The 27,808-nt window shown below is 41.9% G+C and overlaps 1 protein-coding gene across 1 annotated transcript in view; it reads left to right on the forward strand.

Annotated features, from left to right (window-relative positions):
• Positions 1–27,808, forward strand: part of PRPH2 (peripherin 2) — a 229,908-nt gene that overhangs the window by 67,760 nt on the left and 134,340 nt on the right. Inside the window, exon 2 of the mRNA XM_069608496.1 lies at positions 23,947–24,193. Coding sequence (XP_069464597.1) covers positions 23,947–24,193 — 247 coding nt within the window. The remainder of the gene's footprint in view (positions 1–23,946; positions 24,194–27,808) is intronic.

Consider the following 27,808-nt stretch of genomic DNA (forward strand, 5'->3'; position numbering starts at 1 on the left):
GCTACATAATATGTGGATAGTTTAATGTTACTACTTCATGTCACTACTAATCAGAATGAATGATGGATAACTGGTCCCTAAATGGGTTATGATTCTCTAACAATGGGTAATGATTCTGTAATGATAACAAACCAGGCTTCTATATACCATCTGGTTTTACATGATGTTGTCCTGTGTGTGTCTCCCCATTATAATCCCTGCCTGGTCCTTGACAATATTATAGTTAGCCTCCTCGCCAGGAACTTAGTGTATATGTTAGCGTCGCTATTCAATAAGGTAATTGGGCTGTAGTTGGCACACTTTGTTTTATCTTTCCCAGGCTTGGGGATGAGCACTGTAATGCATCTACCCATATCCTCTGTTACCGTTCCCTCTTCCCTCATTTTATTGAATAGCGGTGTCATGGGTCAAAGAAGTTGTGCTCTAAAGGTTTTATAATATCCATTGTGCCTCAGTGAAATCTTATGTCCCTTATGGTAAATGTAGTTGCCTTCGATTATGTTATTACAACAGTTACAGTTGTTGCAAGTGAGAGTGTATTTTAATGTTTTCTTTTGTGATCTTTTATGACTGAAGTCTGACTTGATAAGGTGATCTCAAAGGGATCTACTCTTACTATAAGGAAATAGTGTTGGAGTTGGAAATAAGCTTGCTAATGTTGGATCTAAAGACAACAAGATGGAAGACGAGACGGAGGACATTTTAACATGACGGCTGGTTCGTGTCTATCTTCTCATGGGCTCCACAATGGATGGCGAACATCTTTAAGTTCCTGGGAGCAGTATTGGTAATGGTGATGTTTGGATTCTGTGTGATCAGGATAATAATCACACAGTGTAAGAAGACAATCAAGAAGGCAGTAGGAATGAAGATTATGATTGCTGTAAAATCAAGGTTTGGGCCCAAGGAGCTAACGGATGAAAAAATCCGAAAATATATAGAGGCCAGCATCTTAGCACCAGAGGGAATGAAGTTCTTGCATCCAAGAAATCACAAGAAGTATGTGGGACGATGTGGGACGATGGATCTACTGTGGTCCGAATGGACAATGCAGCCACATGACCTGGAGCATCGATGAACATGTAAAATCAGCAGGCTCCCTGAAGGGAGTAGTGAAGATTTGGACCCCGATGAAACATTTCTTCAAAATAAGAAATCAAGATGTGGAGACTGGTGAAGGAGTGGTCGATGAATCAACCAAAGGGTGGAGTGTAGAGGAGCAGCTGAATGCCTCTGCAGGAAGTCGCACCCCCATTCTGCCCATATGTTGGAAACCGGAGATTGCAACATTCACGACGCCAGTAATGATGCCTATTCCACGAAGAGTCTTTGAGACAAAGTATCCATTGAGAAGACCCTATATGATGTATCCCCGAAGAGATGACAGGCTCCTGAAAGAGATCCCAGAAGAAGTATGAAGAAGAATGAAAGAGAAGATTGGTGACATCACAAGAAGCAAGCGTGACTGAAGAAGAGAATGCATAGTACATATAGAATCTGATGATGAAGCAAAGAATGGAGAATACCTTTATATGCGGGATGAAGATTGCACGTGTGAAGAGCACTGCAGAAAATGCAAGCCATTTTTATAACTGTACAGATGTTGTAACGCAAGTAGGCTAAGTAATCATAAAGGCTGGCTATACGTAGTGAATAGATTGCAGGCGGTGCCACCATTATATACAATCTGGATATTTGATGTCACAATTTTAATAAGCTCAAACCGGTGGAGAAAGGAGGATTGATAGCTGTGTATGTGTCGCAGCAAAGAAATAAGATGAAACTCGAAGATGGACCAAGGAAGGCTGTCTGGCCTGGTGTCAAAGGCTGAAGCAGCCAAAACTGGTTTCAGTCCTTGAAGAACAGTGAATGTGAGACCCCAAGGCATCCCTTGTTAAGTTGCAAAGAGAGAACATCATGAGTGCCACGTTTCTCTATTCAAGACAATTAAATGCTATAATATGGGCCGATTCACGGTCTCCTGTCACGTGAGTCTAGGATGGAAATAGAAGTGGGCATGCAGATCAGAACCTTGATAAGAACATGCTCACACTCCCTTTTATTCCCAGAGAAGAGCAGCTACTACAAGGCCAAGTTCAAAGACAATCTGAATGGCAGACAGCATGAGTGATGATGGATGTCGGGCTAATTGGGTGGGGAGACATGGTCAAGCCCTCCCACTGATACCTGGGGTACCAGCTTACATGCTGCTAGTGAGTTGAATATTCCAGAAGGGTACAAGCGTGCCAACCAATTGTAGAAGGCTGTACAAGGAAGGGGCGTTATAGTTTGAGAGCCAATTATGTATTGTGTACTTAATAACTGTTGAAGATGACTTGCACTAGGGGTGGGCATACGTTGTCCACCTGACTGTAGAAACCCAATCACAATCCAATCCCTTATAGAAAGTATACTTAGATATTCCTCTTAAGCCAACCACAATCTCACATAGGTTTTCTTAGTTTGTCACATAGTATGACGTCACATATGACATGTTTTTGTTATAAAAGAAGTATTTTTTATGAGAATCTCTGAGACTATGCTGTGCGACATCCGTTGATGTATGTTCTAACTCCCTGTTTTAGACAATTGAAAATAAAACAGTCGGTTGAGACATTTTGCCATCTTCCTGAGTCAGTCTAATCATTTGGTGTAAGAGTTATTATGCATCCCCCTCAATCGTACGATGTGTTACCACAATTAAAAGGACCATAAGGGTTCACCCTGCTTTCTCTCTCTTCCCTGTGGCACACTCCTCATCTGGGTTGACAGGACTTGCCTTGTCTCCTACACATGCCCTTCACTCTCTCTCTTTCTACTTCTTGCCCTCCCTTCTCCTGGGTCTGGGGTCTTGATTTTGGTTTCACAGGCTCTCCTCTTTTCACTGGTGCTCAACATGCTTCTGGGGTACATGGGGATCACCTCTCCTCACAGAAGCACACCCCTCTTTTGGGGTTTAAGGGGGCTCTTCTCCACTTCACCGGAGCAGACTCTGGTGTTCTCCGGCTTCCCTGGTGAACTCCTCAACTCAGTGGCATAGCACAAAATGTGGGGTCCCCCCTGCGAGTCATGCTGACGGCCCTCACCCAAAGCTCAGCAACAAAGCCTGGGTTGAGCCACCTTCCAGAAAAGCCTGGACCACTACACATGCGCAATACAAACAATCATGCTGCTGCAGGGGCACACCGTGCACTGCACCAGGAGAAAGATATAAATATGTGTTTTAATCAAACCTTAAATCTTTCACCTATACAGTTTATCTGTGCGGGCAAACAAGCATGTGTGTCCTGGGAGAAGCTAACTGTGCCACTGGACAGAGGACGTTTGGCACTGCCAGATTTCAAGATATATTATGAAATAGCTCAGGCAGGATTCTTAGCATACTGGTTTTGAGACAGCATAGATAGACAACATATGGAGGTGGAAAGGGCGTTTGCAGCACCATTTTTGCTGTGTGCGGTTATAGTCAAAGTGGAGAACATGGTGGAGTTGACTTGTAAATCATGGCTTCGCATTGAGGGGAGAACAAAGGGAGGGATTGTTTATTCACCGAAACGTCCGATCACACACATTCCGGGCTTGCCATTGACCCGCGAGCTGGGATTTGTATACTGCATGAAACGTCTGGGTATATCTTGCTTCCAGGATCTTTTCCCAGGGAACAGTTTTTAACAGTGGAGGAGATGCAGAGCAAGGGGGCACTTAAATCACTGGACCTGTTTCTGTAGTTTAGGATGCAAGAATCCCTGAGGGGTCTGTTCCCCACCTTTCCCAAGGAACCGGGGTTGGTGCATATATTGGATGGGTTGCTGGACCATGTGGATACTAGTAAGACTGCGTCTATCCTTTACAGAAGAATACACGACACGCTGATGGGATGCGCAGAGTGCTCGCGAAAGAAGTGGGAGATCTCTTTAGGGGGCTCCATATCCGAGGAAGTGTGGAGGTATTGTTGTGTACAGACCATGAAGATAGCTCTTATCAGTCATTTTAAGTTGATTAATTTTAAGTACCTGCCTCAGTTTTATTACACACCGGCGATGCTGCACAGATTGTTTCCAGACACCACAGATTTATGTGCTTGATGTGCTGCCACGCCCAGAGATTTTATATATGTAGCGTGGAGCTGCCCTCCAGTGATGCAGTTTTGGGAAGAATTATTTGGGATATGGGGCGACATTGTAGGAGAGAGGGTGGACCCATTGCCGGAGATCGCCCTGCTAGGCAATACCAGACAAATTCAACGTTGAGTGAGGAAATCAGCAGGGCTGTTGTTTTTGGCTAAAAGAAGAGTGGCATGGTGTGGGGTAGTTATCATGGTCCTTAGGTGGAACAATGGAAGGAGGACATTCTTTATTGCAATGAGCTGGAATTGGAGTACGTGAGAGTGGTACATCCCAGTGCCAGGCCCAGAGACATATGGGACCCTTCTTTTTTTTAAATGTTTATTTATATTCTGATAACACGCCGCAGCCCGCAGGCATCAAGGTGCACACAGAACCGGTGACAACAATCAACAAACAAGTCAGCAACGATTTAAGGAATATATGGGTGTTAATTGAATAGTAGTGTCTTCAGGCATTTGCGGAATGCAGGAAGATTCTTTTCTCTTTTGTAAGAACTTATAAGAACTTATAAGAACTATCTTGTTGCCCAAGATCAGCGGACTGTGTTGGACTCCGCGGTAGATATAACCTGAATAGTGTTGGAGATTGATTGGGGAGATTCACCCTAAAACTGTTAATGTGGAAAGGTGGCTATTAATGGTTGGGGGGGGTGTGCTTACGATGGGGAGAGCAAATGCACAGCAAGCAGGGATGGATAAACATGTGTAATTGTGGTGGAGAGAAGTAGATCTGTGGAAGACGTATGGGGAGGGATCGATTCATGGAACCATGGTTCTTCTTTTTGTGACAATGTATAAAAAGAGTTTTAAAAAAAGAAATCTTTTACCTAGCATAGAAGCAAAGGGAGCTTTGCCTGGAACCGGGCACACAAATGTACCAGCCAACTCTGTGCGTGGCAGTAACATCGCACACAATATGATATAATAAGAAAAGGTTTTCATGCTGGCTCTGCTATTTACCCCATAAACGAACATTCTCTTCTTTGCTTTGCCCTTAATGCCAGTAAAAGTCTCCTGCCAAACGACGAAAGCATGTTACGTTTGGCTGCCCAAATGCTTTACCAACTCCTGCACCACAATGTAAGAATACTCTTCAAGTAGACTTTGACTTCAGCGCCAGTAAAACATGCAATGCTACATTAAGGAAACATTTCTGTACAAATGACTCCACCCGGCATGTAAGAACACACATCATGGTGGTGAGGTCCCATATGTGAGTAAAAAATGCAATGCCACAGAATAAGTACAGTCAGCCTGCCCCATGCGCTATAACCCCCCAGACCCCATACTCCCCTCCATATAATAACTTTCATCAAGTTGAATTTTCCCAAAAATGGCAGTAAAACATGTAAGAAAACATTCATGTTCCAAAGCCCCTTGCCTGTACCCCAAGCTTGCACTCACACATTCATACCCATTCACCTAGCAGCCACTCACCCAGTGGTGGCTGGCAACATTTTTTAATGAAGAGCATAAACATTTCCCACAAATATACCTGAGTGACTGAACGTAGTGAGGGAGCCTTACACATCCAAAGGGGTTTGCCCCAAGATAAATGTTTGAATAATGGGTTAAATAGGTGCATTATACAGCACACACCAATCCAAAAATCCAATAGATGCAAGTCACCATCAGTGCACAAGAGCATTAATGCTTTGATTAATGTAATGCTTTGCTATTAAAAATGCCATGTCACAATAAGAAAACATGTCCAAACTAGCTGAACAATGTAGGCCAGTCTAGACACATAATAACACTTATCATGTTTGCTTTAGCCTTGATGGTGCCCAGTAAAACATGCCATGCCACAGTAAGACATACATAGACTGGTTGCACCAACATGCCAGTCTAAGCAAATAATACCACTTATCATGCTTATTTTATCATAGATGCCGAGAAAAATATACAATGCCACAGTAAGAAAAGGCTAGACTGCACCAAAATGCCAGTCTAACCAGATAATTACAGTCATCAGGATTTCTTTATCAGTTATACCAAAACAAAAATGTCAAGTCACCGTAAGAAATGCATCAAAATGCCAGTCTAGCCACATACACCTTATGATGCTTACTTAATCATAGATGCCCAGAAAAATATGCCATTCCACAGTAAGAAATGGCTTGACTGGCTGTACCAACATGGCAGTCTCGCCACTAATAACACATATCATGCCTGTTTTATCATGGATGCCCATTACGATTTAGCGCAACAACCCACACTCCACCCTGCCCACACATGCCCTCCCACCCCCCTACCCCAACCTTCAAAATCAGTTCCTTGACCAAGCATTACCTCCACGTCCCTTTGCCTCGTCCCAGCACTTAGATATGATGTACCTTGCCTCATACGTAAGTGCTGGATGAGGAAGACTAGGACTAGGAGTAATGAAGATTTCTGGTAATTAAGCCAGGCATTACCTCCATGTCCCACGTCCTCATCCCAATACTTATGTATGAGGCAAGGTGCTTCACACACAATTATTGGGATGAGAAAAAGTAGGACTATGAGTAATGAAGATTACTGGTAAGTAATCCAGGCATTAAACACAAGCAAACACACATTCATACACCATTCAATTGCTCAATACACATGCACTCATTCACCAAGCACTTGCACACACACATACCCAGCCACCTATACATCATGCACTCACTCATTCACACACGTTGCATAATATACATATACACACCCACCCTTGCATGCACTCATGCACACACATTTATAAAAAATAAATGTTCTTACCTTTTTTGAATCTGTTGCTCTGAGGAACTCCTCTGCAGGTAGGCCTCCAGCTCCATGCTCCACGCAACAGGATTGTTGGCTCCTGTCATGCGTAGAAGATAGGAAACAGAGACCTCCATATCCTGTGGGGGAGCCCTCAGACCTCAAAAATAAATAATTTCTTTTTGAAGTCATGGTGACTTTAGAAAAAAAGCATTTCCGTTACAGACAGAACTGTAATGGAAAGAACGTATTGCTGAAGTCAGAGTGACTTCCCCCCAAAAATAATCTTTTTAAAGATCAAGGGAGAACCCCATAGGCTGTGTGGTGGTAGGACCTCCCCCACAGTGGGTTCTGTGGGTGCCCCATTACGCCAGTGCCTCTACTCAACTCCCAGCCGACAAGACACTGTCTGTGTTTCTTATCCTCTCTTATTAAGCCCTCACAGTTTTCCCATTGGCTGAGGCAAACTTTGAATTGATTGGATAATTATGTTCCTACTACCTGGGGTACCCGGTGTTGCCCGGGTCCTGATAAAGTTGTGTATCATGTGCCCTGGAGGATGTTGCTCTTGTCCACTGGTCGACAAGTAATGCTGATGTTTCTTGTTGTGTTTCAGAAGCTCTTGATATAGATTTTCGCTTTGCATCAGATGGAGCTTTTCCAAGTGATGTTCGTTTTTTGTGCGGCATGTTTCAATCACTGTCCAAGAAAGATTGATTGTGCTCTTTTCTCGTTAATGAACTTAAGTAAACTGTAACCTTGCCATTTCTCATATTTGGGGGGGGCGTGATAAAAAAACAAAAAATAAATTGTTTTAATTCCCTTTAAAAATGCTTTAATAAACATTTTCAGACTGTATACAGTACTAATACATTTCAAAGGAATGACCAACACATCGAACATTTTGCTTCAGACACTTTTCCAAATGTTCCCTCCTTCTAGTACCTACTGTAGTGAATCGGGGTGAGCATCAGTAAATGAGGGTGTCTACGGAGTGAATGTTTTGCACCCAAAAATAGACTACCATCCCAACCCAGACAAATGAGGAATCCATGAAAAATCTGGTAGCAGTGGGTTCAACTGTGTGGATTTGTACAGCCGACAAACATACACACATACATACATTCAGCTTTATATATTAAGATTCCAAGTCAGGGGAAGGAAGTCTTTAAAAGGCTTTACACCATCTTGTATTTTTTTCAGTTGGTTCCAAGTGCGGACACTGGTTATTAGCTACTCTGCTCCTGCTTCGCCTCCTGGGTGTCCCCTTCCACATAAATCACAATGGAAAGGCAAACCTCTAGTAATGTCCCACCAGTTTGGGGATGGTTAAGGAAGTATTTCCCATAAAATGCTGAAGATGCAGGGGAGGGAGAAAACCATTCTGCTGGTGGGAATTGATTGGAATTAGTTAGGTTTTTCCACACCGGTTTGCTAGGCCATAAAGACCGTATATGGAAACTAAGGCACAAAAACCATATACTAAAGTGACACGTCAGGCACAAGGTTCGTTTTCCAAACAAGTCTGGTTTATTTCAAAGTATTCTCAGTCGGTCGACCCGGTCTCACCACCTCACGACGTGTGTTCCCAAACACTGTGAGATGTGAGAGAGAGCGAGCAGCGCTCAAGCAGCAATATATATACATTAGACATAATCTTTGTGAAGGCAATTCGATCCACCCACATACATGTCGTACAGGCTAGGGTTCAGTGATTTACAATTATGACAATTATGACACGTTATGACAAGTCTTCATTCAGCCTAAACATAATTATTCTAGCAAAGGCAGCAGAGACAACTATCTGTTATGGGGAACATGGAGCTCTGGTTGAACAGGGATATCGTGCCTTTAGCAGGGAAACATTCCTTACTACGTTATCTGTATGACTTGGGTCATGAGCTAAAGGTCAGATAGTTCTGAAGCAGAAAATACCATTCTCCGTTTTAACTGCCTTTTACTACAGCGTTTGCAAGACAGCCCGGCACCTGGTCTTCTGATTAGAGACGGCTTCTGCTCGCCTTCAAGGAGTTAGTGAGAGAGAAAAACAATGTATTTCTGCACAGTTTGACATTGCTGTCTGTGTTAGTATTTCAGCATTTAGGCCATGGCCTGTGTGTGAGTTCGAAACATAGAATATATTTGCAAAGTGTTTTGACAGAAAGAAAAAAGCAAATGGCCGACATTATACAAAATGGACACCCTTTGGTTACGTTGACGATACTTTGATCGCGATGTTTGTCACATGATGCGATTAGTTTCAAGCCAACATACTATACATATCATTCGATTACAGGGTTACTTTTCTGGTCTAACCAACTCTCATTTTGGCCGTAAACCAATAGCATCATCCATACATCGCGTCTTCAGCGGACCTTGTATCTAATTCTGAACTACCCATACTGCTGTAATCATCATCAGAAATATTAATTGCCATAAATTCTTTCATTATTTCATTTTCGTGTTATGCACCTTCACTTAATATGCGAGGAGGTATCGTTCTAATTGCATGTACACACTCACTTGAAATTTGGGAGCAGAGGACTGGCAGGCATTGTATGCAACAACAGCAGAACATGAGGTTTCCAAATATCATGACCAGAATTGCAATTAGTTTCCATCCCCATGATCGCACCAGTTCCCAGAACCATGAACTTATATTCAGATTCCAACCACCTGTGGGAACATGAATTCAGAACTTAGGACATGCCATTTTTTAATTGCTTCAAATGTCGTGGGGGATTAGTCACTTACAAATACACAGCATGCTGACCCCGCCAATTTGCATACTCCTCCATGATCAGCCAAAATTATATCAAGGACAATTCTATTTTGAAGTGCAATCAATATGATTGCTTTTTGTTCCAATGTCATATTATAGAGTATTCTTAAGAGAGCTTGGCTATGCTGGTCAGGTCTAACATGGCGATATCTTTTTCAGAAATAAGTAAGAGATGTTCTTTTCTCTAGAACAAATTCAATGCGGTCGCGTCCCCTTGGGGAGTTGTTTAGCCAAGTGAAAACTACATCTGAATGGTTTAAATAAAAAGAAAATCCCAAGTTGAGACTGCGCCCAGTTTGTTGAACAAGTGTTTTATTGTATGGATGCCCTTTACGATGACACGTGTTTCGGTCCCTCTTGGACCTTTTTCAAATCAGGGCTAGTTTTAAATATCAAAATAAACAAAAATAAGTGGTCACAAAATTATGAAAATAAGTTCCAAATTAATATGAAAACATGGAAAAATGAAGGTCACAAAAAATGTTCATTCACATGTTAAACCATTTGCAACAAAAAAGTAGATGAATCAGAACAAGCCATAAAAAGTAGCAACAGTTGATAAATCCAAGTAAACAAAAATACCAGATAAAAAATGGATTGGGGAAAAGGGGAGGAATGATGGGGGTCAAGAGAAAGGCAAAACCACATTTTCGTTTAGTCAATGTTACATGTAGTGTCACATCATCAATCAAGAAAAATTAAATGTAGGTTGTCTCTTTTTACCTTATTTTGATATATACTACCCCTTAGGGTTAAAGCCAATAGTAGTCTCTCTTCAAGTCTCGGGTTAGATCCCTTCGTAAAAAATACAAATCAAACAAATATATCACCTCCAATTGTATGTGTCAAATCACCATAGATATCACCTCATACTACGAGATATTGTAAATTGATGAACGAGATAGTATAGATGAATGAACTCAAATATCTGTTACTCAGACTGCCTTACTCATAATACTGTGTGTATCCGTCTATTTTATACATAGGTTTGTGAGAAAGTAATGCCCTTTCATTATCATTCTGTTCTTTGTTGACTCAGTTTGTGGCTTCAAAAGTGTTCTGACAAACTAAAACTGTGCGCGCGTGATTCGCTGCGCACGGCAAACAATAGCAAAGTTGCCGAGCGTCTGAAACTCAGTCCCGAGGACACGGCAAGTCAATCTATCCAGCGCAGCGTGTGCTACACTTGGGATGGTCTCTTACCTGTCAGCCTGGTTCTCGCGTCTAATCGCGTGCGGTGAATTCTCCTGAGGGGAAAGCGGTCTGCGCTTAGCCCTTCATTAGTGTATTCTAGTTGTCATGGAAACGGATCCTTGCTCTGGTCCGTTTTCTTTTTTGTGTGTAACAGCATTTATCATGTGTTAACATGGCGGCCATTTTAAGCTAGTGTTTGTATCATTAGACTGATTCATTGCGTACATGTTTCTTGTTGTATTTACAATCTCTGTTGATATATTAACAATAAGTGTAGGTAGTGTATTAGTTCTAAATTAAAGTCACCATAATATTTCTACACAGAACCTTATTGAGCAATAATTGTTACTTACAATTACGTAGTGGTTGTGTATATGTTTGAGATGGGTTCCGGTCTCATTTAATAAATATGATTAAAGCAAGTAACAGCTTAGGATTCGCTGTCTACTAACATTGATGTAAGTGATATCACTCACTACGAGTAGCAATACGAGCATTACAATTCTCATAATGAGATAAACTGCTACGGTGTCATACTGAAACCTGTCCAGAAACAAAGATATACGTAACTTATTGTATCAAAAACATGCTAATTCATTTTAACAGTTAAGGATTATACAAAAGTATAGGGTCCTCTAAAGAAAGGACACCATCTCATTATCCGTGTTTAGTCCAAGTACTGTGGAGTTCAGATTCCAAATTATTCTCGCTTCTGCTTGTCTTAATTTCTTTTCCTTGTTTCCACCTCTTCTACCAAGTGAAATCTTTTCCAGGCCAATAAATCTTATTTCAGCTTTGTTGGCCATCTAATGTTGTTCCTGCCAATGACAGGCCAATGGTAGTCTTGGGTCCTGACTTCCAATTTTAGCTAGATGTTCTCTAATTCGTAGCCTGAGTTCCCTGATTGTGCTGCCAATATAGACCAAATTACATATACAGATAATTCCGTAAACAACATAATTTGATCTGCAGTTGATTGGTTGTAGAATCTTCAGTGTTGTATTGCTAGTGCCAGTAAATGTGTCCTTTTTGTTGTGGTCAAATTTGCACATTGTGCACGTACCACACTTCCTAAAACCATTCGTAGAGGATTTCAGCCAGTTCGTTGGTTCTTCACCAGTCAGGTCTGGTAGGTTTGATGGACTCAATTTTTTCTTTATGGTTGGTGCCCTTTTGTATATGATCTTTGGTTTATCATCCACATTATTCGCGATATTCTCATCTAGTTTGAGAAGGTACCAGTGTCTTGCTAGTATTTTGTATAGATTTCTGTGGTCACTAGTATATTTAGTGATGAAACCTATTGTTGGTTGCTCCATCCCTTTAGTCTTAGGTGTTAGTGTTTGCTCTTGGGTTAGTGTTATGCTTTTCTCTAGTGCTCTGTTGACACATTGTTCTGTATAGCCTCTTTCTAGAAACCTAGATGTTAGTAAATTACACTCCTTCTCAAAATGTTCATTTGTTTGGCAATTTATTCTTGCTCTTATAAATTCACCTGTAGGTATGTTCAGGAGTGTTGGTCTGTAGTGGCAGCTCCCTGCGTGTAAGGTCGAATTCACTTCCGTTGGTTTCCGATATGTGCGAGTTCTGATCTGATTGTTGTCAATATCTATTGTGAGATCGAGAAAATCTATACTTTTCTCACTGCAGTTGCCCGTAAACTTGATTCCCATATGATTTTGGTTGATTCTGTCTTTAAAGTCTATAAAGTCTGTGGTTGAACCTTTCCATATTATTAATACATCGTTGATGTATCTCATCCAATGCACCAGTTTATTCCCATAGACGTTATCTTTGTAGATTATTGTATCTTCGAACAAACCCATCAAAATATTTGCTAGGGCCGGGGCATATTTGGTGCCCATAGCTACGCCTTTTGTTTGTCTGTAGAAGTTGTTGTTGAAGTTGAAGATATTACTTTCAAAGTTCAATTCCATCATTTCTTTCCCCATTTGAATTTGTAGATACATCGATGCAGAATCCTCCTTAAATGTATGATCAATCGCTTTCAGGGCCCATGTGTGCTGGATCGATGTATAAAGTGCGCATACATCGAAAGTTGCAAGTTGATAATCATTTTCCCAATTGATGCCTCTCAGCTTAAGAATGACATCCGTAGTGTCCTTTATATATGACTTCAATCTCATTGCTCTTGGTCTTAAGATGTTATCTTCCACTGAGGATAGGTCATCCTTCTGGTATACAGAAGGACGACCTATCCTCAGTGGAAGAGGTTGGGCAACAGAAAACATTTCCCAATATTTAGATATTGTTTGTTCTGGTATACAGAAGGACGGCCTATCCTCAGTGGAATATGTTGGGCAACAGAAAACATTTCCCAATATTTAGATAACATTTTAAGACCAAGAGCAATGAGATTGACCTGACTGGTGAAGAACAAACAAACTGGCTGAAATCCTCTACGAATGGTTTTAGGAAGTGTGGTACGTGCACAATGTGCAAATTTGCCCACAATAAAACGGACACATTTACTGGCACTAACAATACAACACTGAAGATTTTACAACCAATCAACTGCAGATCAAATTATGTTGTTTCCGGAATTATCTGTATATGTAATTTGGTCTATATTGGCAGCACAATCAGGGAACTCAGGATACGAATTAGAGAACATCTAGCTAAAATTGGAAGTCAAGACCCAAGACTACCATTGGCCTGTCATTGGCAGGAACAACATCAGATGGCCAACAAAGCTGAAATAAGATTTATTGGCCTGGAAAAGATTTCACTTGGTAGAAGAGGTGGAAACAAGGAAAAGAAATTAAGACAAGCAGAAGCGAGAATAATTTGGAATCTGAACTCCACAGTACTTGGACTAAACACGGATAATGAGATGGTGTCCTTTCTTTAGAGGACCCTATACTTTTGTACTCGGGACTGAGTTTCAGACGCTCGGCAACTTTGCTATTGTTTGCCGTGCGCAGCGAATCACGCGCGCACAGTTTTAGTTTGTCAGAACACTTTTGAAGCCACAAACTGAGTCAACAAAGAACAGAATGATAATGAAAGGGCATTACTTTCTCACAAACCTAAGTATAAAATAGACGGATACACACAGTATTATGAGTAAGGCAGTCTGAGTAACAGATATTTGAGTTCATTCATCTATACTATCTCGTTCATCAATTTACAATATCTCGTAGTATGAGGTGATATCTATGGTGATTTGACACATACAATTGGAGGTGATATATTTGTTTGATTTGTATTTTTTACGAAGGGATCTAACCCGAGACTTGAAGAGAGACTACTATTGGCTTTAACCCTAAGAGGTAGTATATATCAAAATAAGGTAAAAAGAGACAACCTACATTTAATTTTTCTTGATTGATGATGTGACACTACATGTAACATTGACTAAACGAAAATGTGGTTTTGCCTTTCTATTGACCCCCATCATTCCTCCCCTTTTCCCCAATCCATTTTTTATCTGGTATTTTTGTTTACTTGGATTTATCAACTGTTGCTACTTTTTATGGCTTGTTCTGATTCATCTACTTTTTTGTTGCAAATGGTTTAACATGTGAATGAACATTTTTTGTGACCTTCATTTTTCCATGTTTTCATATTAATTTGGAACTTATTTTCATAATTTTGTGACCACTTATTTTTGTTTGATTTGATATTTAAAACTAGCCCTGATTTGAAAAAGGTCCAAGAGGGACCGAAACACGTGTCATCGTAAAGGGCATCCATACAATAAAACACTTGTTCAACAAACTGGGCGCAGTCTCAACTTGGGATTTTCTTTTTATTTAAAATATTATAGAGTATATCTGTAGTTCCATTTATTGTTTTTTTCTAACACCCTAGACAGTTTCCTTATATTCCACAAATGTATTGCTTTTCCCCAAAATGGTATAAATGATTTCGCTATATCCCCTACGATCTGCCCTGCGGTATCATCTCGACATGGCCGAGATCTAGATAGTTTTGCTATCTCAGAGGTTTTGGAAAGAAATACACCAGGCAGAAGTATGCCTAAATAACAGGTCCTTTCCCAAGTTCTAGGTAACCATGGGTAGGCCTGATCTCCACATATAAAATAGACAGAACCTCCTATATATAATGTTTTTTCTTCATGTTCCCACTGGGTGGGAACACTTTTTCCGTAAGCAAAATGGGACAGAACGTGGACTATGATTATTAGAATAAGAGGAAGGCACAGCATTGTTACTCCTTACCAGAGCCATTTTAAAAGTGATTAGGGACTTGTAAGGCCTAGAGGGCCTATGTACTGGACTTGTTGTTACCGGGTTTATTTTGCTTCTGCTAGTATATACGGAACTACCCAACGGTTCCAATACCAATCTTTCAAATTAATTTATGTTTGTTCCATCGAACTGACCAGTGACACTATCATTCCATTTTCCAAAAAATAGCGCTCTTAATTATGCATAACAGGCTGTTTTAAGTGGCAACGGATGTACATACCAACCCATTCCTCTTTCCCTGTGCTGGGGTAAATGGGAACAGACCCAACAATTGGACCTATTAAAGATAGCATGGGTCATATTCATAATCAGTAGCAATGTATTATTGTCATACCCTTTTCTATGTTTCACTTCTTGTGAGGGGAGAGTATAAGAGAGCACATGCACTGGGCTGCTCATAGTAGGAGCATTGGTAGCAGTCAAAAGAGAATTCAAAGGATGCACAGTTTGTAGATACCAGAATATTGGGACCAGTGTAATCAAAATGCAAAGCGGTATCATAATCATTAGCATGTTACTCTTTCCGAATCAAGTCTTTCTTGCTGTAGGCTTAATCTTTATCTCTATATCATCAATAGCATCGTTGCAGGAGGGAGCAGGAGCGAATATAGGCATTGTCTGTAATGTTTATCTCAGGAAGAGTTTTTCAGTGTCCGTTGGGAAAAGTTCTCCACAGCAAAACACGTTAGCAACAAACGTTCAGGCCAGTTCAGGCTAGCCTGCTTATTGATGATAGCAAGCTGATGTGAATTTTCACAGATCTCCAAAAAGGCAGGAGCAAGTATCAATTTGATAGTGTCGGTACCATATGCCCCCACTTGTCCGTGTTAGGTTGCATTGGTCCTTCACTTTTCAATGGTAGCACCGGGAAACCGCGTGTCAGAGCTTTCAATTTGATACAGCTTGATACAGCTCATACGCTCCTTTTCACTAGGCCTCCGTTCCCAGCGTCATCCATGAGCTAGGAACGAAGGTGAAACAAAAGCTGATCATTTCCGCTCCAGGTACAGAATGGTCGATGAACAATGCACTCTCATTTCCAGATGCAAGATCAGTGGCAGTTTGAGATGCAATGCGTGATGATGATAAGGCAGCAGTCTGACAAAGTTTAGGCACCTCTGGCCTTTCGATCTTCGTTGCAATATCCCCATGCCCTTTCCCGGGCTTAGGAAGCACTTCTGACAGAGAACTGGCAATGATATCTTTGTGATCAAGTGCAGCTGTCTTTCTTTCGATGTCAGGATCATCAAGCTCTTTCTCATGTGGCAAAGGAAACAGAACTCTTTTCTTGTGTGTTGTGTGGATCCAATACTTGCGTCATTCACTCGGACGGCAGTCTGCGTAGCCAGTAGCACCTGGAAGGGTCCCGCCCAATGCGGTGCAAGTGAAGATTTTCTTTCAAAATTCTTGACAAGCGTCCAGTCCCCATGCTGCAAACAATGTCCTGGGCCAGTATATCTGATAGGAAGAGCCTCCTGCACCTGCTGATGAATGAAACACAAGTTTTGAGTTAACTGTTTACAGTAATCAATAAGTAATTTACAAACATTTGCTGGTCTCCCCATCATGATTTCGTAAGTCGAGAGACCAGTCCTCGCCTGTACAGTTGTTTGCATTCACAATAAAGCTAGCGGTAGTGCGTCGGGCCATTTCAAATCGCTCCCCGCACATACTTTACTAAGTTTATTTTTCAGGATACCATTCTGGCGTTCTACTAAACCAGCACTCATCGGGTGTCTGGCTGAATGGAATTGTTTATCAATCTGGAGACCTGCACAGATTTGCAATATCACGGCCGTTATCTAACCATATGACACGGGGTAGTACGAAACGGGGAAAGTATTCTTTTAGCATGGCTTTAGCTGTGGACATAGCTGTACAGTCTTTCAGGGGATAGGCCTCTACCCATTTGCTAAATGCACAGACCACCATGAGATCTCACTTATAGTTTTAGCACCTCCCCATTTCTTTGAAATCAAAATGGATGACTTCAAATGGCATAGAAATTTTGTCTGCAAATGTGTTTCCCTATCCAACATTACATGTTACTTTTTTATGTGCTTCACATTTCATTATTGTTAATCACTTGGGAAGCGCAAGTGCTAACAATAGTTTCGCTATCAAAGTGCCATGTTGGATTTTGGTTCCATGTGATGTCAGGAAACCCCTTTCAGCCCATACTCGACCAAAATTGTGTACCACCCCAAAGGCATACTGACTGTCAGTATATATGTTTACATTGAGATTTGGAGAGATTTCACATGCTCTTGTCAACGCTATTATTTCTGCTGCTTGTGCTGAGTTATGTGGGATTCTTTTGCTTTCTATAATACTTTTCAGTGTAGTGATGGCATAAGCAGCAGTTGATGTACAATCTGGTAATTTAAAACAAGAACCGTCACAAAACAGTTCTCCATCTGGCTCTTTCTGTGCTGTGTCAGTTAGATCAATTCTTCCTTTTGTCTCTTGTTCAGTAACCATTAAGCAGTCATGGGGAATTGTTTTTCACTCCCTTTCTCATTTGGAGGAGGCATTAACTCGGACGGATTTAAAGCGCAACACCTTTTCATTTGGATATGCGGTGCAAATAGAACTATCTCATACCTTGTTAATCTGGCTGATGTAAGGTGTTGCGTCTGCGTTCTATTTAAAAGAACGTCCACTCAGTGAGGTACCATTACGGTTAAAGCGTGACCTAAAACCATTCCCTTGGTTTGTTTTACTGACGCAGCGGCTGCAGCAACAGCTCGCAAGCAACACCGCAAAGCAGATGCAACAGGATCCAACGTGGAAGAGAAGTAACCGCATGGTCTTTTTCTCCCCCCGTGTTCCTGGGTCAAAACAGCCAAAGCACATCCATTATTTTCATGCACAAATAAGTTAAAACTCTTATCGTAATTTGGCGTGCCCAAAACTGGAGCCAAACATAATGCAGCTTTAAGCAGGTCAAATGCTTCTTGACATTCCATGTTCCATGGCAAAGCTAAGGTAACATCTTTCCTTGTCAATTCCACTATTGGTTTCACGATCATCGATAAGTTAGCGATCCACTTCCTACAATATGAAGCCATGCCAATTAAAGCCCTGACTTCTTTCTGCGTTTTCGGAATAGGCATATCAGAGATGCTTTCTATTCTTTCTGGTGTCAATCTTCTTCCCTCCTTTGAAAGGAGGGAGCCCAAGTAGGCCACTTCCTTTCGTCAATACAGGAATTTTTTCAACGACGCTTTGTGTCCATGTGCTGCTAAATGTGTCAATAATTCAACTGTACTTTCTTTACAAATCTCTTCTGTGTCTGCTGCTATTAACAAATCGTCTATGTACTGTAGTAATACATAGCCTGTCGGTAGTTCAAGCATATCTAATTGTTCCTTCAAAGCTCTACTGTAAATACTTGGACTTTCAGTGTAGCCCTGTGGAATTCATGTGAATGTAAATGAACGTCCTCCTAGAGTAAAAGCAAACAAATATCTGCTATCCGGATGCACTGGGATACTAAAAAATGCATTTTTTAGATCAATGGCACTAAAATACAAAGCAGAGGCTGGAATCATAGTCAAAATTGTAGTCACATCCGGGACTAACGGAAATTGAGGATCAACCACTTTATTAACTCTGCCTAAATCAATTATAATACAGGTATATCATTACCTCCTTTCTTGTAAATCGGAAGAATCGGACTATTGCAAGTACTACCTGAAGTTTCTTCAATTATGTTTCTTTTAATAAAATCTGATACAATGCATTTCAACGCTTTTTTGCCCTCAGCCGAAATTTTATATTGCGGAATACGCGGCAAAGTAATTCTTTCTTTCAAAACAATCTTTACTAGCTCTACTTTCAAACAACCAACATCATTGTCGTTCATTGCCCATATACAAGCTGGTACTTTACTTAATTCAGTTGGTAGTGGCTTAGATACAAATTCCGATACAGGAGTCTTTTGTGGCGAGATTGTCAAATACACTCCAACAGGAGAACAACAAATCACTGCATTCAATTTCTTCAATAAATTTAATCCCAACAAATTTTCACCACAATTTTTCATCAAAATTAATGGGCAAGACTCTGTGAATGGACCTAGTGTTATAGGTACTGGTTGTGACACTGGACTAATTACTGGCGTACCTGAGAACCCTACTGAGACATTCTTATGCCCTGACAGTGGTATTTCTGGAACCCGCTGATGGTCAATTGAACATTTTATTGCACCTGTGTCCACTAAAAAAATGTGCTCCCTATTCCCAACCTTCATTTCTACGTAGGGCCCTTTCTGGTCTACGGGAATAGATACTGTTTCCAACCCCTGTCTCGGGCTGTCCTAGTAGAACAGTACATCATCAGATGTTAAGTCGCCAGAGTAATATGCATTGGACTGATTGTCAAAAACATTCCCACCATTTGTATTGTTTCGTTGTTGATTCTGATTCTGGTTCTGATTCTGATTACCATGGATATCCTGACATTGTGGCGCTCTTTGGTTTCTATTCTGTCCTAGTATTCCCGGACGACCTCTATACTGTCTTCTCTGAAAAGTCCCATTTCTATTCTGTAAATGCGGGCACTGTGCTCGCCAATGGCCTTCTTGTCTACAATAGGCACATTGATTAATCCCTATTGGACCCCCTTGCATATTGGACGTTAATGCAAATTGGACTTTGGACGGTGCATTCCCACCACCTCTATTATTGATCGCTACTTGCTGTAATATAATAATATAACGAGCTTCTATCGTTCGCGCTGCAGTTCCTCCAGAGGCAGCAACTTCTACTTTCAGGACAAACGTGGGAGGCACCTCTCTCATGGGTAATTGCAAACTAGGAGATTCTACATTAATTTGTCTATTACACAACAAAGCTAAATCGAGTGAAAAGACAGTAGTTCCAGTTTCAGACGAAAATGCTCTTTTATAAATTGTCATTAAATCAGCGGGACAACATATCTTATTCTTCATACATTCATCATGTAGGTACTCTACCATAACCTGCAATACCTTTCTCTGCATTTCTGGTGTATACTGACTAAACGTATCATGCACTTCAATTGGGGAAATGGCGGCATCCGTAATCCATCTAAGCGCATCTCGCGTACAAATCCGCATTTCTTCACTAACAGGTTTCAACAGTGGCAAAAATCGCTGCTGGACATACGACATATGCGGTTTATCTTTTTTCAATAATTCTCTATGCAATCGATCAAGTTGTCGCTTAAACACAAATATTCGTCCTACGTGTTCTCGTACTTTCGTTGCATTATCTCGCAAATGTGAAAGAACAACCAAATCGCGCAACTGTTGCGGTACCACTGTATCGGTCAAATCACTCCACATGTTCACAAGATAATTCCCCATGCATTCTAACAATGCCTATTGTTCACCAAGGCCTCTATGATTAGATATGGAACTTTGCACAGCCACTTCATTGCCATCATCAATATACGTTTCGGCCCATTCTTTCAGTTCTTCTTTCCTTTCTTTGCTAATCGTACTACAAGTCTGTCTAATTCTTCCTTGTGCAGGCCCCATCTCTGTAGAACTGCCTGCTAACGCGGCTAACTCATGCTCGGAAGGCGGTGGAGAAAATGATGTCACAGGCGCAGGAGGAGAGGAACTGCTTACTGCAGGTGCAGATGGAATAACGGGAATGGGAGGTATACATAAGGAGGAGGTGCAACTTGGTCAGTATTTTGATGTTCATTTCTTCGCTCATTTAATATTTTGTTTATTAGTTCGTCTGATCTATGCAAGTTTTGCTGAGGATATATTTTCTGTACATCTAATTGTAAAGCCCTGTCCATGTTCCTAATGGCTTCTGTCTGCTGATGTTGGTCATGCTCTAGCGCTTTCTCTAGATTTGTTTTATGTCTTCGCGCGCGGTTCTCCCTACTTCTCAATCGGAGATTAGCTTCCTTCCTCCATTCTCTTACAACGAACGCTGCTGGTCGGGCCTTTTTGCGTAGGAATACTGATTCTAGGTGTTCTATATGTGCTAATTCAAAGCTCCCATTATTAGGCCACTGAAGGTCTGATACACGTCTGGTCTGCTTATGCCAAATCACATTAAACACTATTGCCCCAATACCATACTTTATGTACATTTCATGAGCCTGCGACCCTTCGGGTGGCGCAACTTGGCCAGTTTCCAAAGATTGTCTACCGCAGTGAAAACAACTCACTAAACAGGAAAACAATTTCCCAGGCATGGTTTATTCTTACCCTTCTCTTACCCTGGGCGTTTGATCTTGCAAGAGCAACACTCAACCAATATCAGGACTTTGAAGAATCGGGGCACGACTCACCTGATCTACCAATTCGTCACTCAGAACGCAATTCGCCCGTATGGAGATGCAACCAAGAATCGTTGTGACTGCGTGTCTGGCTCAATCTGCCTCGTTCCAGGACCCTCGCCTTGATGCTCTCTGGGCACTGCTCGTCGATCAGGGATCAGCTGTGTACAGATCTGCGGAGGAGTCTCTCATCACTTCTACAGGGGCGCCCGAGCACCTTCTGATCCTGACTCGACGGCTTCGTCCTCGACTCATTTTTTTCTTCTTCAATTTCAACATATACGATGGAGCATTAGTGGGAGGGTCTCTGTTCGGGCGCCATATTTGCTAGGCCATAAAGAACGCATACGGAAACTAAGGCACAATAACCATATACTAAAGTGACACGTCAGACACGAGGTTCGTTTTCCAAACAAGTCTGGTTTATTTCAAAGTATTCTCAGTCAGCCGACCGGGTCTCACCGCCTCACGACGTGTGTTCCCAAACACCATGAGCTGCGAGAGAGAGCGAGCAGCGCTCAAGAAGCCATATATATACATTAGACATAATCTTTGTGAAGGCAATTCCATCTGCCCAAATACATGTCATACAGGCTAGGGTTCAGTGATTGACAATTATGACAATTATGACACGTGATGATAAGTCTTCATTCAGCCTAAGAGCCAGCACAAGAGCCACTGACTATGACTGCAGGTCATAGCCACTGGCCATTTCGAGGGGCATTGTGGCCACTGTCTTCAGCCAAATGCCATGGCCACTGGTGAAGGCCGTAGGCAATGCACACTGGACATTTCACACTTCAGGGGCACAGGGCCATGTGCAATGGCTAGTAGACAACGAAAGAGGCTACAGGGGTCTCGGGCATGGTGAAAAGCCATCCCATGCCCATAGGGGTGCTGGCCTGTGTTCGCAGGGCCCTGGGAAGGGTCTTCCTAGTCAAAGTAGCCACTGGGCATGGCACTAGGCTTTGCCCAGTGGGCAGGCCCACTCTGGTTAACTTTAGTAAAATGGAAGTTATGGTTATTCAGCAAAAAAGCTTTCTTAAAGGGACATTATGGATGCAAAGCAAAGCAAGCAAAGTGTTAAAAAAAGGAAGCAGTTACAGCTTCCAAAGGAACCATAACTGTGCCACTGCCATTTATTTTTGCATTTTGTCATTTTGCATTACAACTGTAACATCTCTTTCATAAAGTTACTTTCTTGAATTTTTGTTTTTTTAAAGAAACCTTAACCATATTATCCCATGAATCAAAGTTTATTAATTGTACTGACATATAATTAATTAATCGGGCTAGATTTTACTCATACTTGTGACAAGCCCCGCCCTTGTCAAAGCTGTCACGCCGTATTCACTTTAAAATCACCTTTGAGCACACCTAACCATGGTTATGTTTGCACTATGAGAAAATGTCAAACTGTGTACTCACATTTTTTCGTTTATTGTTTTAGTTTGCAACATTATCCTGATAATCCTTGTATCTCAGTTCAGTGATTTTCAACTAAACAACAATATTTCTCCACAATAAAATAGCCAAATGAATTTTCAATGCTGCACATAAATCAGTTTTTGCTTTTACAGTTTAACGAGGTAGCAAAAGTAAAACGAATCTAAGCTTCTTGCAACCTGTTTGTGAGCTGTACCTGTTCATCCTAAATATTTGGCTTCAATGTACTTTATGACGTTATGAATGTAAATACCTGTTCAGCGGGTCTTGCAGAGTGATATGGAAAAGCACTGCATTCTGCAAAATGATGTGAAAGTTAACAAAGAAAGCCAAAAAATTAAACCATGCAAACGAATGCAATTTACGTAAACAAAATGTAGCCTTCCAGCAGCCCATTCGCTTTAATTTAACTTGTTTCATGTATATTTGGATGAAAAGGGTAAAGCCGCAGTTGGTACAAACATCAGAAAATGATAAAACTCTGAAAACATGAACAAATCAAAACCTATGCAGTCCAGCAATAGCTTTTTTAAATTCATGTACCTTTATGAAACATGTTCATTTGTAATCAATTCATATTGTACTCGCATTTCTGTCATTTAAAAAAAAAGAAAATTGAATGTTCTGTTCGTGTTCCCACATTCTACTTTCTTCAGTCACATGTTCACTATTTGTTCATTGTTCAAGGCTCTCACACAGATGCCTTTCTCAGTCTGCCCCCTCACCTAGTGGAACGAATACATCACGTGCCCTCTCACAGACCAAAACGAGACCAATACTCACACCAACTCTCAGTCCCTGCTTTCAATAGAGCCAAAGTGGGCGGTACCAGCTTCGAAGTGTTAGCCCCAAAAGCCTGGAACGCCCTACCACTCACACTCAGAAAGCAAAACTCTCTCACAGTGTTCAGAAAGGCACTCAAAACCAAGTTATTCAACTAGACTGTACCTGAATGTGTTCCCCTGTAACCATGCAGCCGTCCTACTGCACTATTATTGTTTGATCTCCTTAATACTATCTGTTTAGCCTGTTTTTAAGCTTTATCTAAGTGAATATACTGTAACAGCGCCACGATGCCTCAGGACCGCTGTGCGCTTTATAAATTTAAATAAATAAATAAATGTCATTCTTGCATTTTCTGAACCCTTCGACAGCCGCATCAAAAGCAACGTAGATGGCAAGTTCCTTCTGGACGGGGTCCCCTTCAGCTGCTGCAATCCGAGCTCCCCGCGGCCCTGCATCCAGCAGCAGCTGACCAATAACTCGGCGCACTACAGCTACGACTACCAGACCGAGGAGCTGAACCTGTGGAACCGCGGCTGCAGGGAGGCGCTGCTGCACTACTACACCGGCATGATGAGCTCGGTGGGGGTCATAGTCTTGTTCATCTGGTTGCTCGAGGTAAGGGGCTTACTTGATGGCGCCACTGCGAATTGAAAAGGCTTTTAGGACACTGCATGGGCTTTCTTTTGGGGTCGATAAAGTGGGGTGCGGGGTTCCCAGCTGTGACCCTTATTGGAGTGGAGATCTGGGTGCTTTTATGTCCTCTCCTTGCTGGATTCATTCGGTGGCAGAGTAACTGACAGTCCGCCATCATTTAGAAGGGAATCGAACCCCTTTTTGACTGTCATGCTTATTGTGGGATGTTGTTTATTCCTGGCTTTTAATTTCATCAGAATCGAAGCCGGTGTCGTGTCACTTCCTGTGATGTAATCAGAGGAAGCCAAGGGCGTGTGATGTCACTTTTAGTAGCCTTGTAATGGTCCCCATGTTATTCAATGTATTGTGCAATAATCCATGAAACCATTACAATATCATTTCATACCAAAACAATTGCATCCTTTACTGTAACAAATCAATCTGAATAAAAATGTTAACCAGTAGAATTCCATTGACTCCCAAAAATATCTGACCATAAGCAAAACTACCCGAAGACTGAAAAAAGCATTTTGTTCAAAACAAAAAGGGAGAAAAAGAAATCAGACGATGGGTATGGGTGAGGAGTGGATAAAGTGGCAGTACCTGGGGACTAGAAGGAGACGTGCCCATGAAAGCCAAGAGGAGGCCAATTCGATGAAAACGACATATGGTAAATAAGTGAATAGGCACATATAGATGCAATATATACATCCAGTGCATATGCATCAAGCACACGATTTAGTTACAATCTGTTTTTTCCAGTTGCAAAGCTACCCAAATATCAGATGTGAAAATTAATCAATGTATACTTCCCCATATTATGCCTATAGTAAATCATTAGCCCAATACCCTTTGAAATTATTGTCACACCTGGTCTGTATTTTGTTTAGTGATAACTCTAGTATATGGATTGTTTGCCAGAGGACCCCCCCACCAAATGTTTTTGGGTACTGCAAATAAGTACCCTAGCGTTTGCACTTTTGCTAAATAATCTCACTCTCCACACATCCAGGCTACCGGGTGTTTAACCTGCAAGCCCTAAGACCCTGGTAATTCTGAAAATGATGGGTTTTGTTAAGTTTCACCCATCTGCTACCTGTAGCTGTATCAAAAGGTCATTCAATCCTTGTGAATTCCACCTTTGCTTTGGGGCAGGTAGTTGCCTCTGTGGACAACGCTCTGAGTGGCGCCAGCGTGAGTGAAGGGTGCAAAGAGCATCCGTTTTTGGCTCAGGGAAAAGGCCAGCAACCCTGGCTATTTAGCAATTCATGCCTAAGAGTTTGGGGAAGTAGTGCTAGTGCCTGAATGCTTATGTCTGGCATGTAAATTCACTGCCATCAACTATTCCTTCATCACCAAGATCAACATGATTCACCAACACATAGACACCAATGCCACAGCTGACAGCACACTACACCTCTGAGTCCCATCTCTCAAAACCACAACTACCTGGACAACTTTCAAGACAATAACTATGGAAGACTTCACTGCCACCTTAGCATCCCCCAAGGCCACATTGTATGCAGGCGACATCCTCCCTGCCTCCGTACTCAAGACCCTTCCGGCTGAAGCACTCCTCCTTTACCTGACAATCATCAACAGCTTGCTATCTCAAGGCACCTTCCCCTCGAGACTCAAGACATCTTAAGAAACCAAAACTGGGCCTCATGATCTCAGCAACTACCAACCTATCACCCATCTTCCCTTCCTAGGTAAGATCCTTGAGAAAGCAGTTGACATGCAACTCCTCCAACATATCAAAGCCAATAACCCCATTCAGTCCTACAACACAGTACACAGAAATGACTAGCATCAAGGTGATCGACGATGCCCTTTAAATCCTTGATGGTGGCCATCCTTGCCTCCTAATTCTCCCTGACCTCTTAGCAGCATTTGACACAGGAACTCACCAACAATCTACATCGCTGCATAGGGATCAGTGGAATCGTCCACAACTGGTTCAAAATCTACCTTGCCAATCGCCACAGTTCATACAAATGGATTATTCCGGATCACCAACTCTACCCATCACCTGCAGAGTCCCACAAGGATCCATCCTGTCCCCTGTGATCTTCAATCTTTACATGGAACCGCTCGGAAACCCTCCTCACAACATTCACATTCACCAATATGCAGATGACACGCAGATTGACGTCAAGATATCATCCATCAGAGACATCCGCAGGCTCAAGGCCTGCCTCACATTTATCCAGTCCTGGATGTCTAGTGCTTACCTGAAGCTCAACCTCTCCAAGACTGAAATCTTACTACTGACCAACAACAATGAACACCCTGACATACAGACCTGGCTCTCTGCTATGAACCTCAGGGGATTCACACCACCCTGGCTGTCCACCTGTGCCAAGTCAATTGAGTTCAACATTGACAGACACCTCATGTTCAAACAACACATAGCAAGGAAGACACAAACTGCCTGGTACAAACATTCTCTCCTGTAGAAAATCAAGCCCTTCATCCCAGAAAACAACTTCAGATCTGCTGTCCAGGCCTCTGTCCTCTCCCATCTAGATGGTGGCAATGCTCTTTTGGATGGCCTTCAGACTACTACCCTGGCACCACTGAAATGTGTCCTGCATGCTACAGCAAAACACATTAAAGGACTCCGCAAATTCATCCACATTGCACTGACCATCATCAAACTGCACTGGCTCCCCTGCAGGCCTGTAGCATCTTCAAATCCTGTTGCATCATCTACAAGGCTCTCATCCTGATGTCCCCAAGCTACCTCACTAAGAAACCCAGCAACACCGAGGCTTGCTGTCCACTAAAATTAAGGTAATGTGCAGACTTGAATTACAATGGTTTTGGAAAGAACCAAAAGACAGGCCTTCTCTGTCTACGCTCCGAGACTCTGGAAAGTCCTCCCCCTCAACATCAGACTTGCTCCATCGCTTCTACAGTTCAGGAAAGAGCTTAAGACCTTCCTCTTCAAGGAATGACTCCTCCTTAACACCTAGGTCCACACACCCTGTACTCCCCACCCTACCTGACACTCAGTAATCTGTTCCCCACTGTCTCCCACCACCCCGGTTGCTTGACGATCCCTTGCTGCCAATTGCCCACCTTTGCCTTACCTTGTTAGCTCCCTGCTTTTTCTTTTTTCTTTGCTTCCCTCACTGTGTTCTTCCCCTTATGATTGTAAAGTGCTCTGTTGCTTCCCAAAGCTATGCCTGCGCTCAATAAATACCCTAATAATAAATAATAATAAGCCTGCATTCTGAGCAATCGCTCTGCTGCACCCAGGGTGCTAATAGCAATAGTACCCCATTACTTTATTTATTCAATGTGTTTTAGTTCAATTACATGGGATTCAGCAGCTAAAAACGGAGCTGTGCCCTGGTGTCCTTGAGCCCCAGGCTTTTGCCAGCCTTTGAAATTGATGGAATGGGGCATTATTGCTATTAGTACCCTGGGTTTCCAGTAACATCAGTGATGAATAATATAACCATTGAACCTTTAAGCTTCTATCAGTAATCAGTACATGGTATTTGGTAAAGCAAGAGTAAACGTTAATATATTTACACTTAGCTGCATACAATTCCTACAAATGATATCTTCAAGATTCAGGATGAATAA

This window comes from Ambystoma mexicanum, chromosome 4q (assembly GCF_040938575.1).
Source record: "Ambystoma mexicanum isolate Mex_15411 chromosome 4q, UKY_AmexF1_1, whole genome shotgun sequence".
NCBI classification, from domain to species: Eukaryota; Metazoa; Chordata; class Amphibia; order Caudata; family Ambystomatidae; genus Ambystoma; species Ambystoma mexicanum.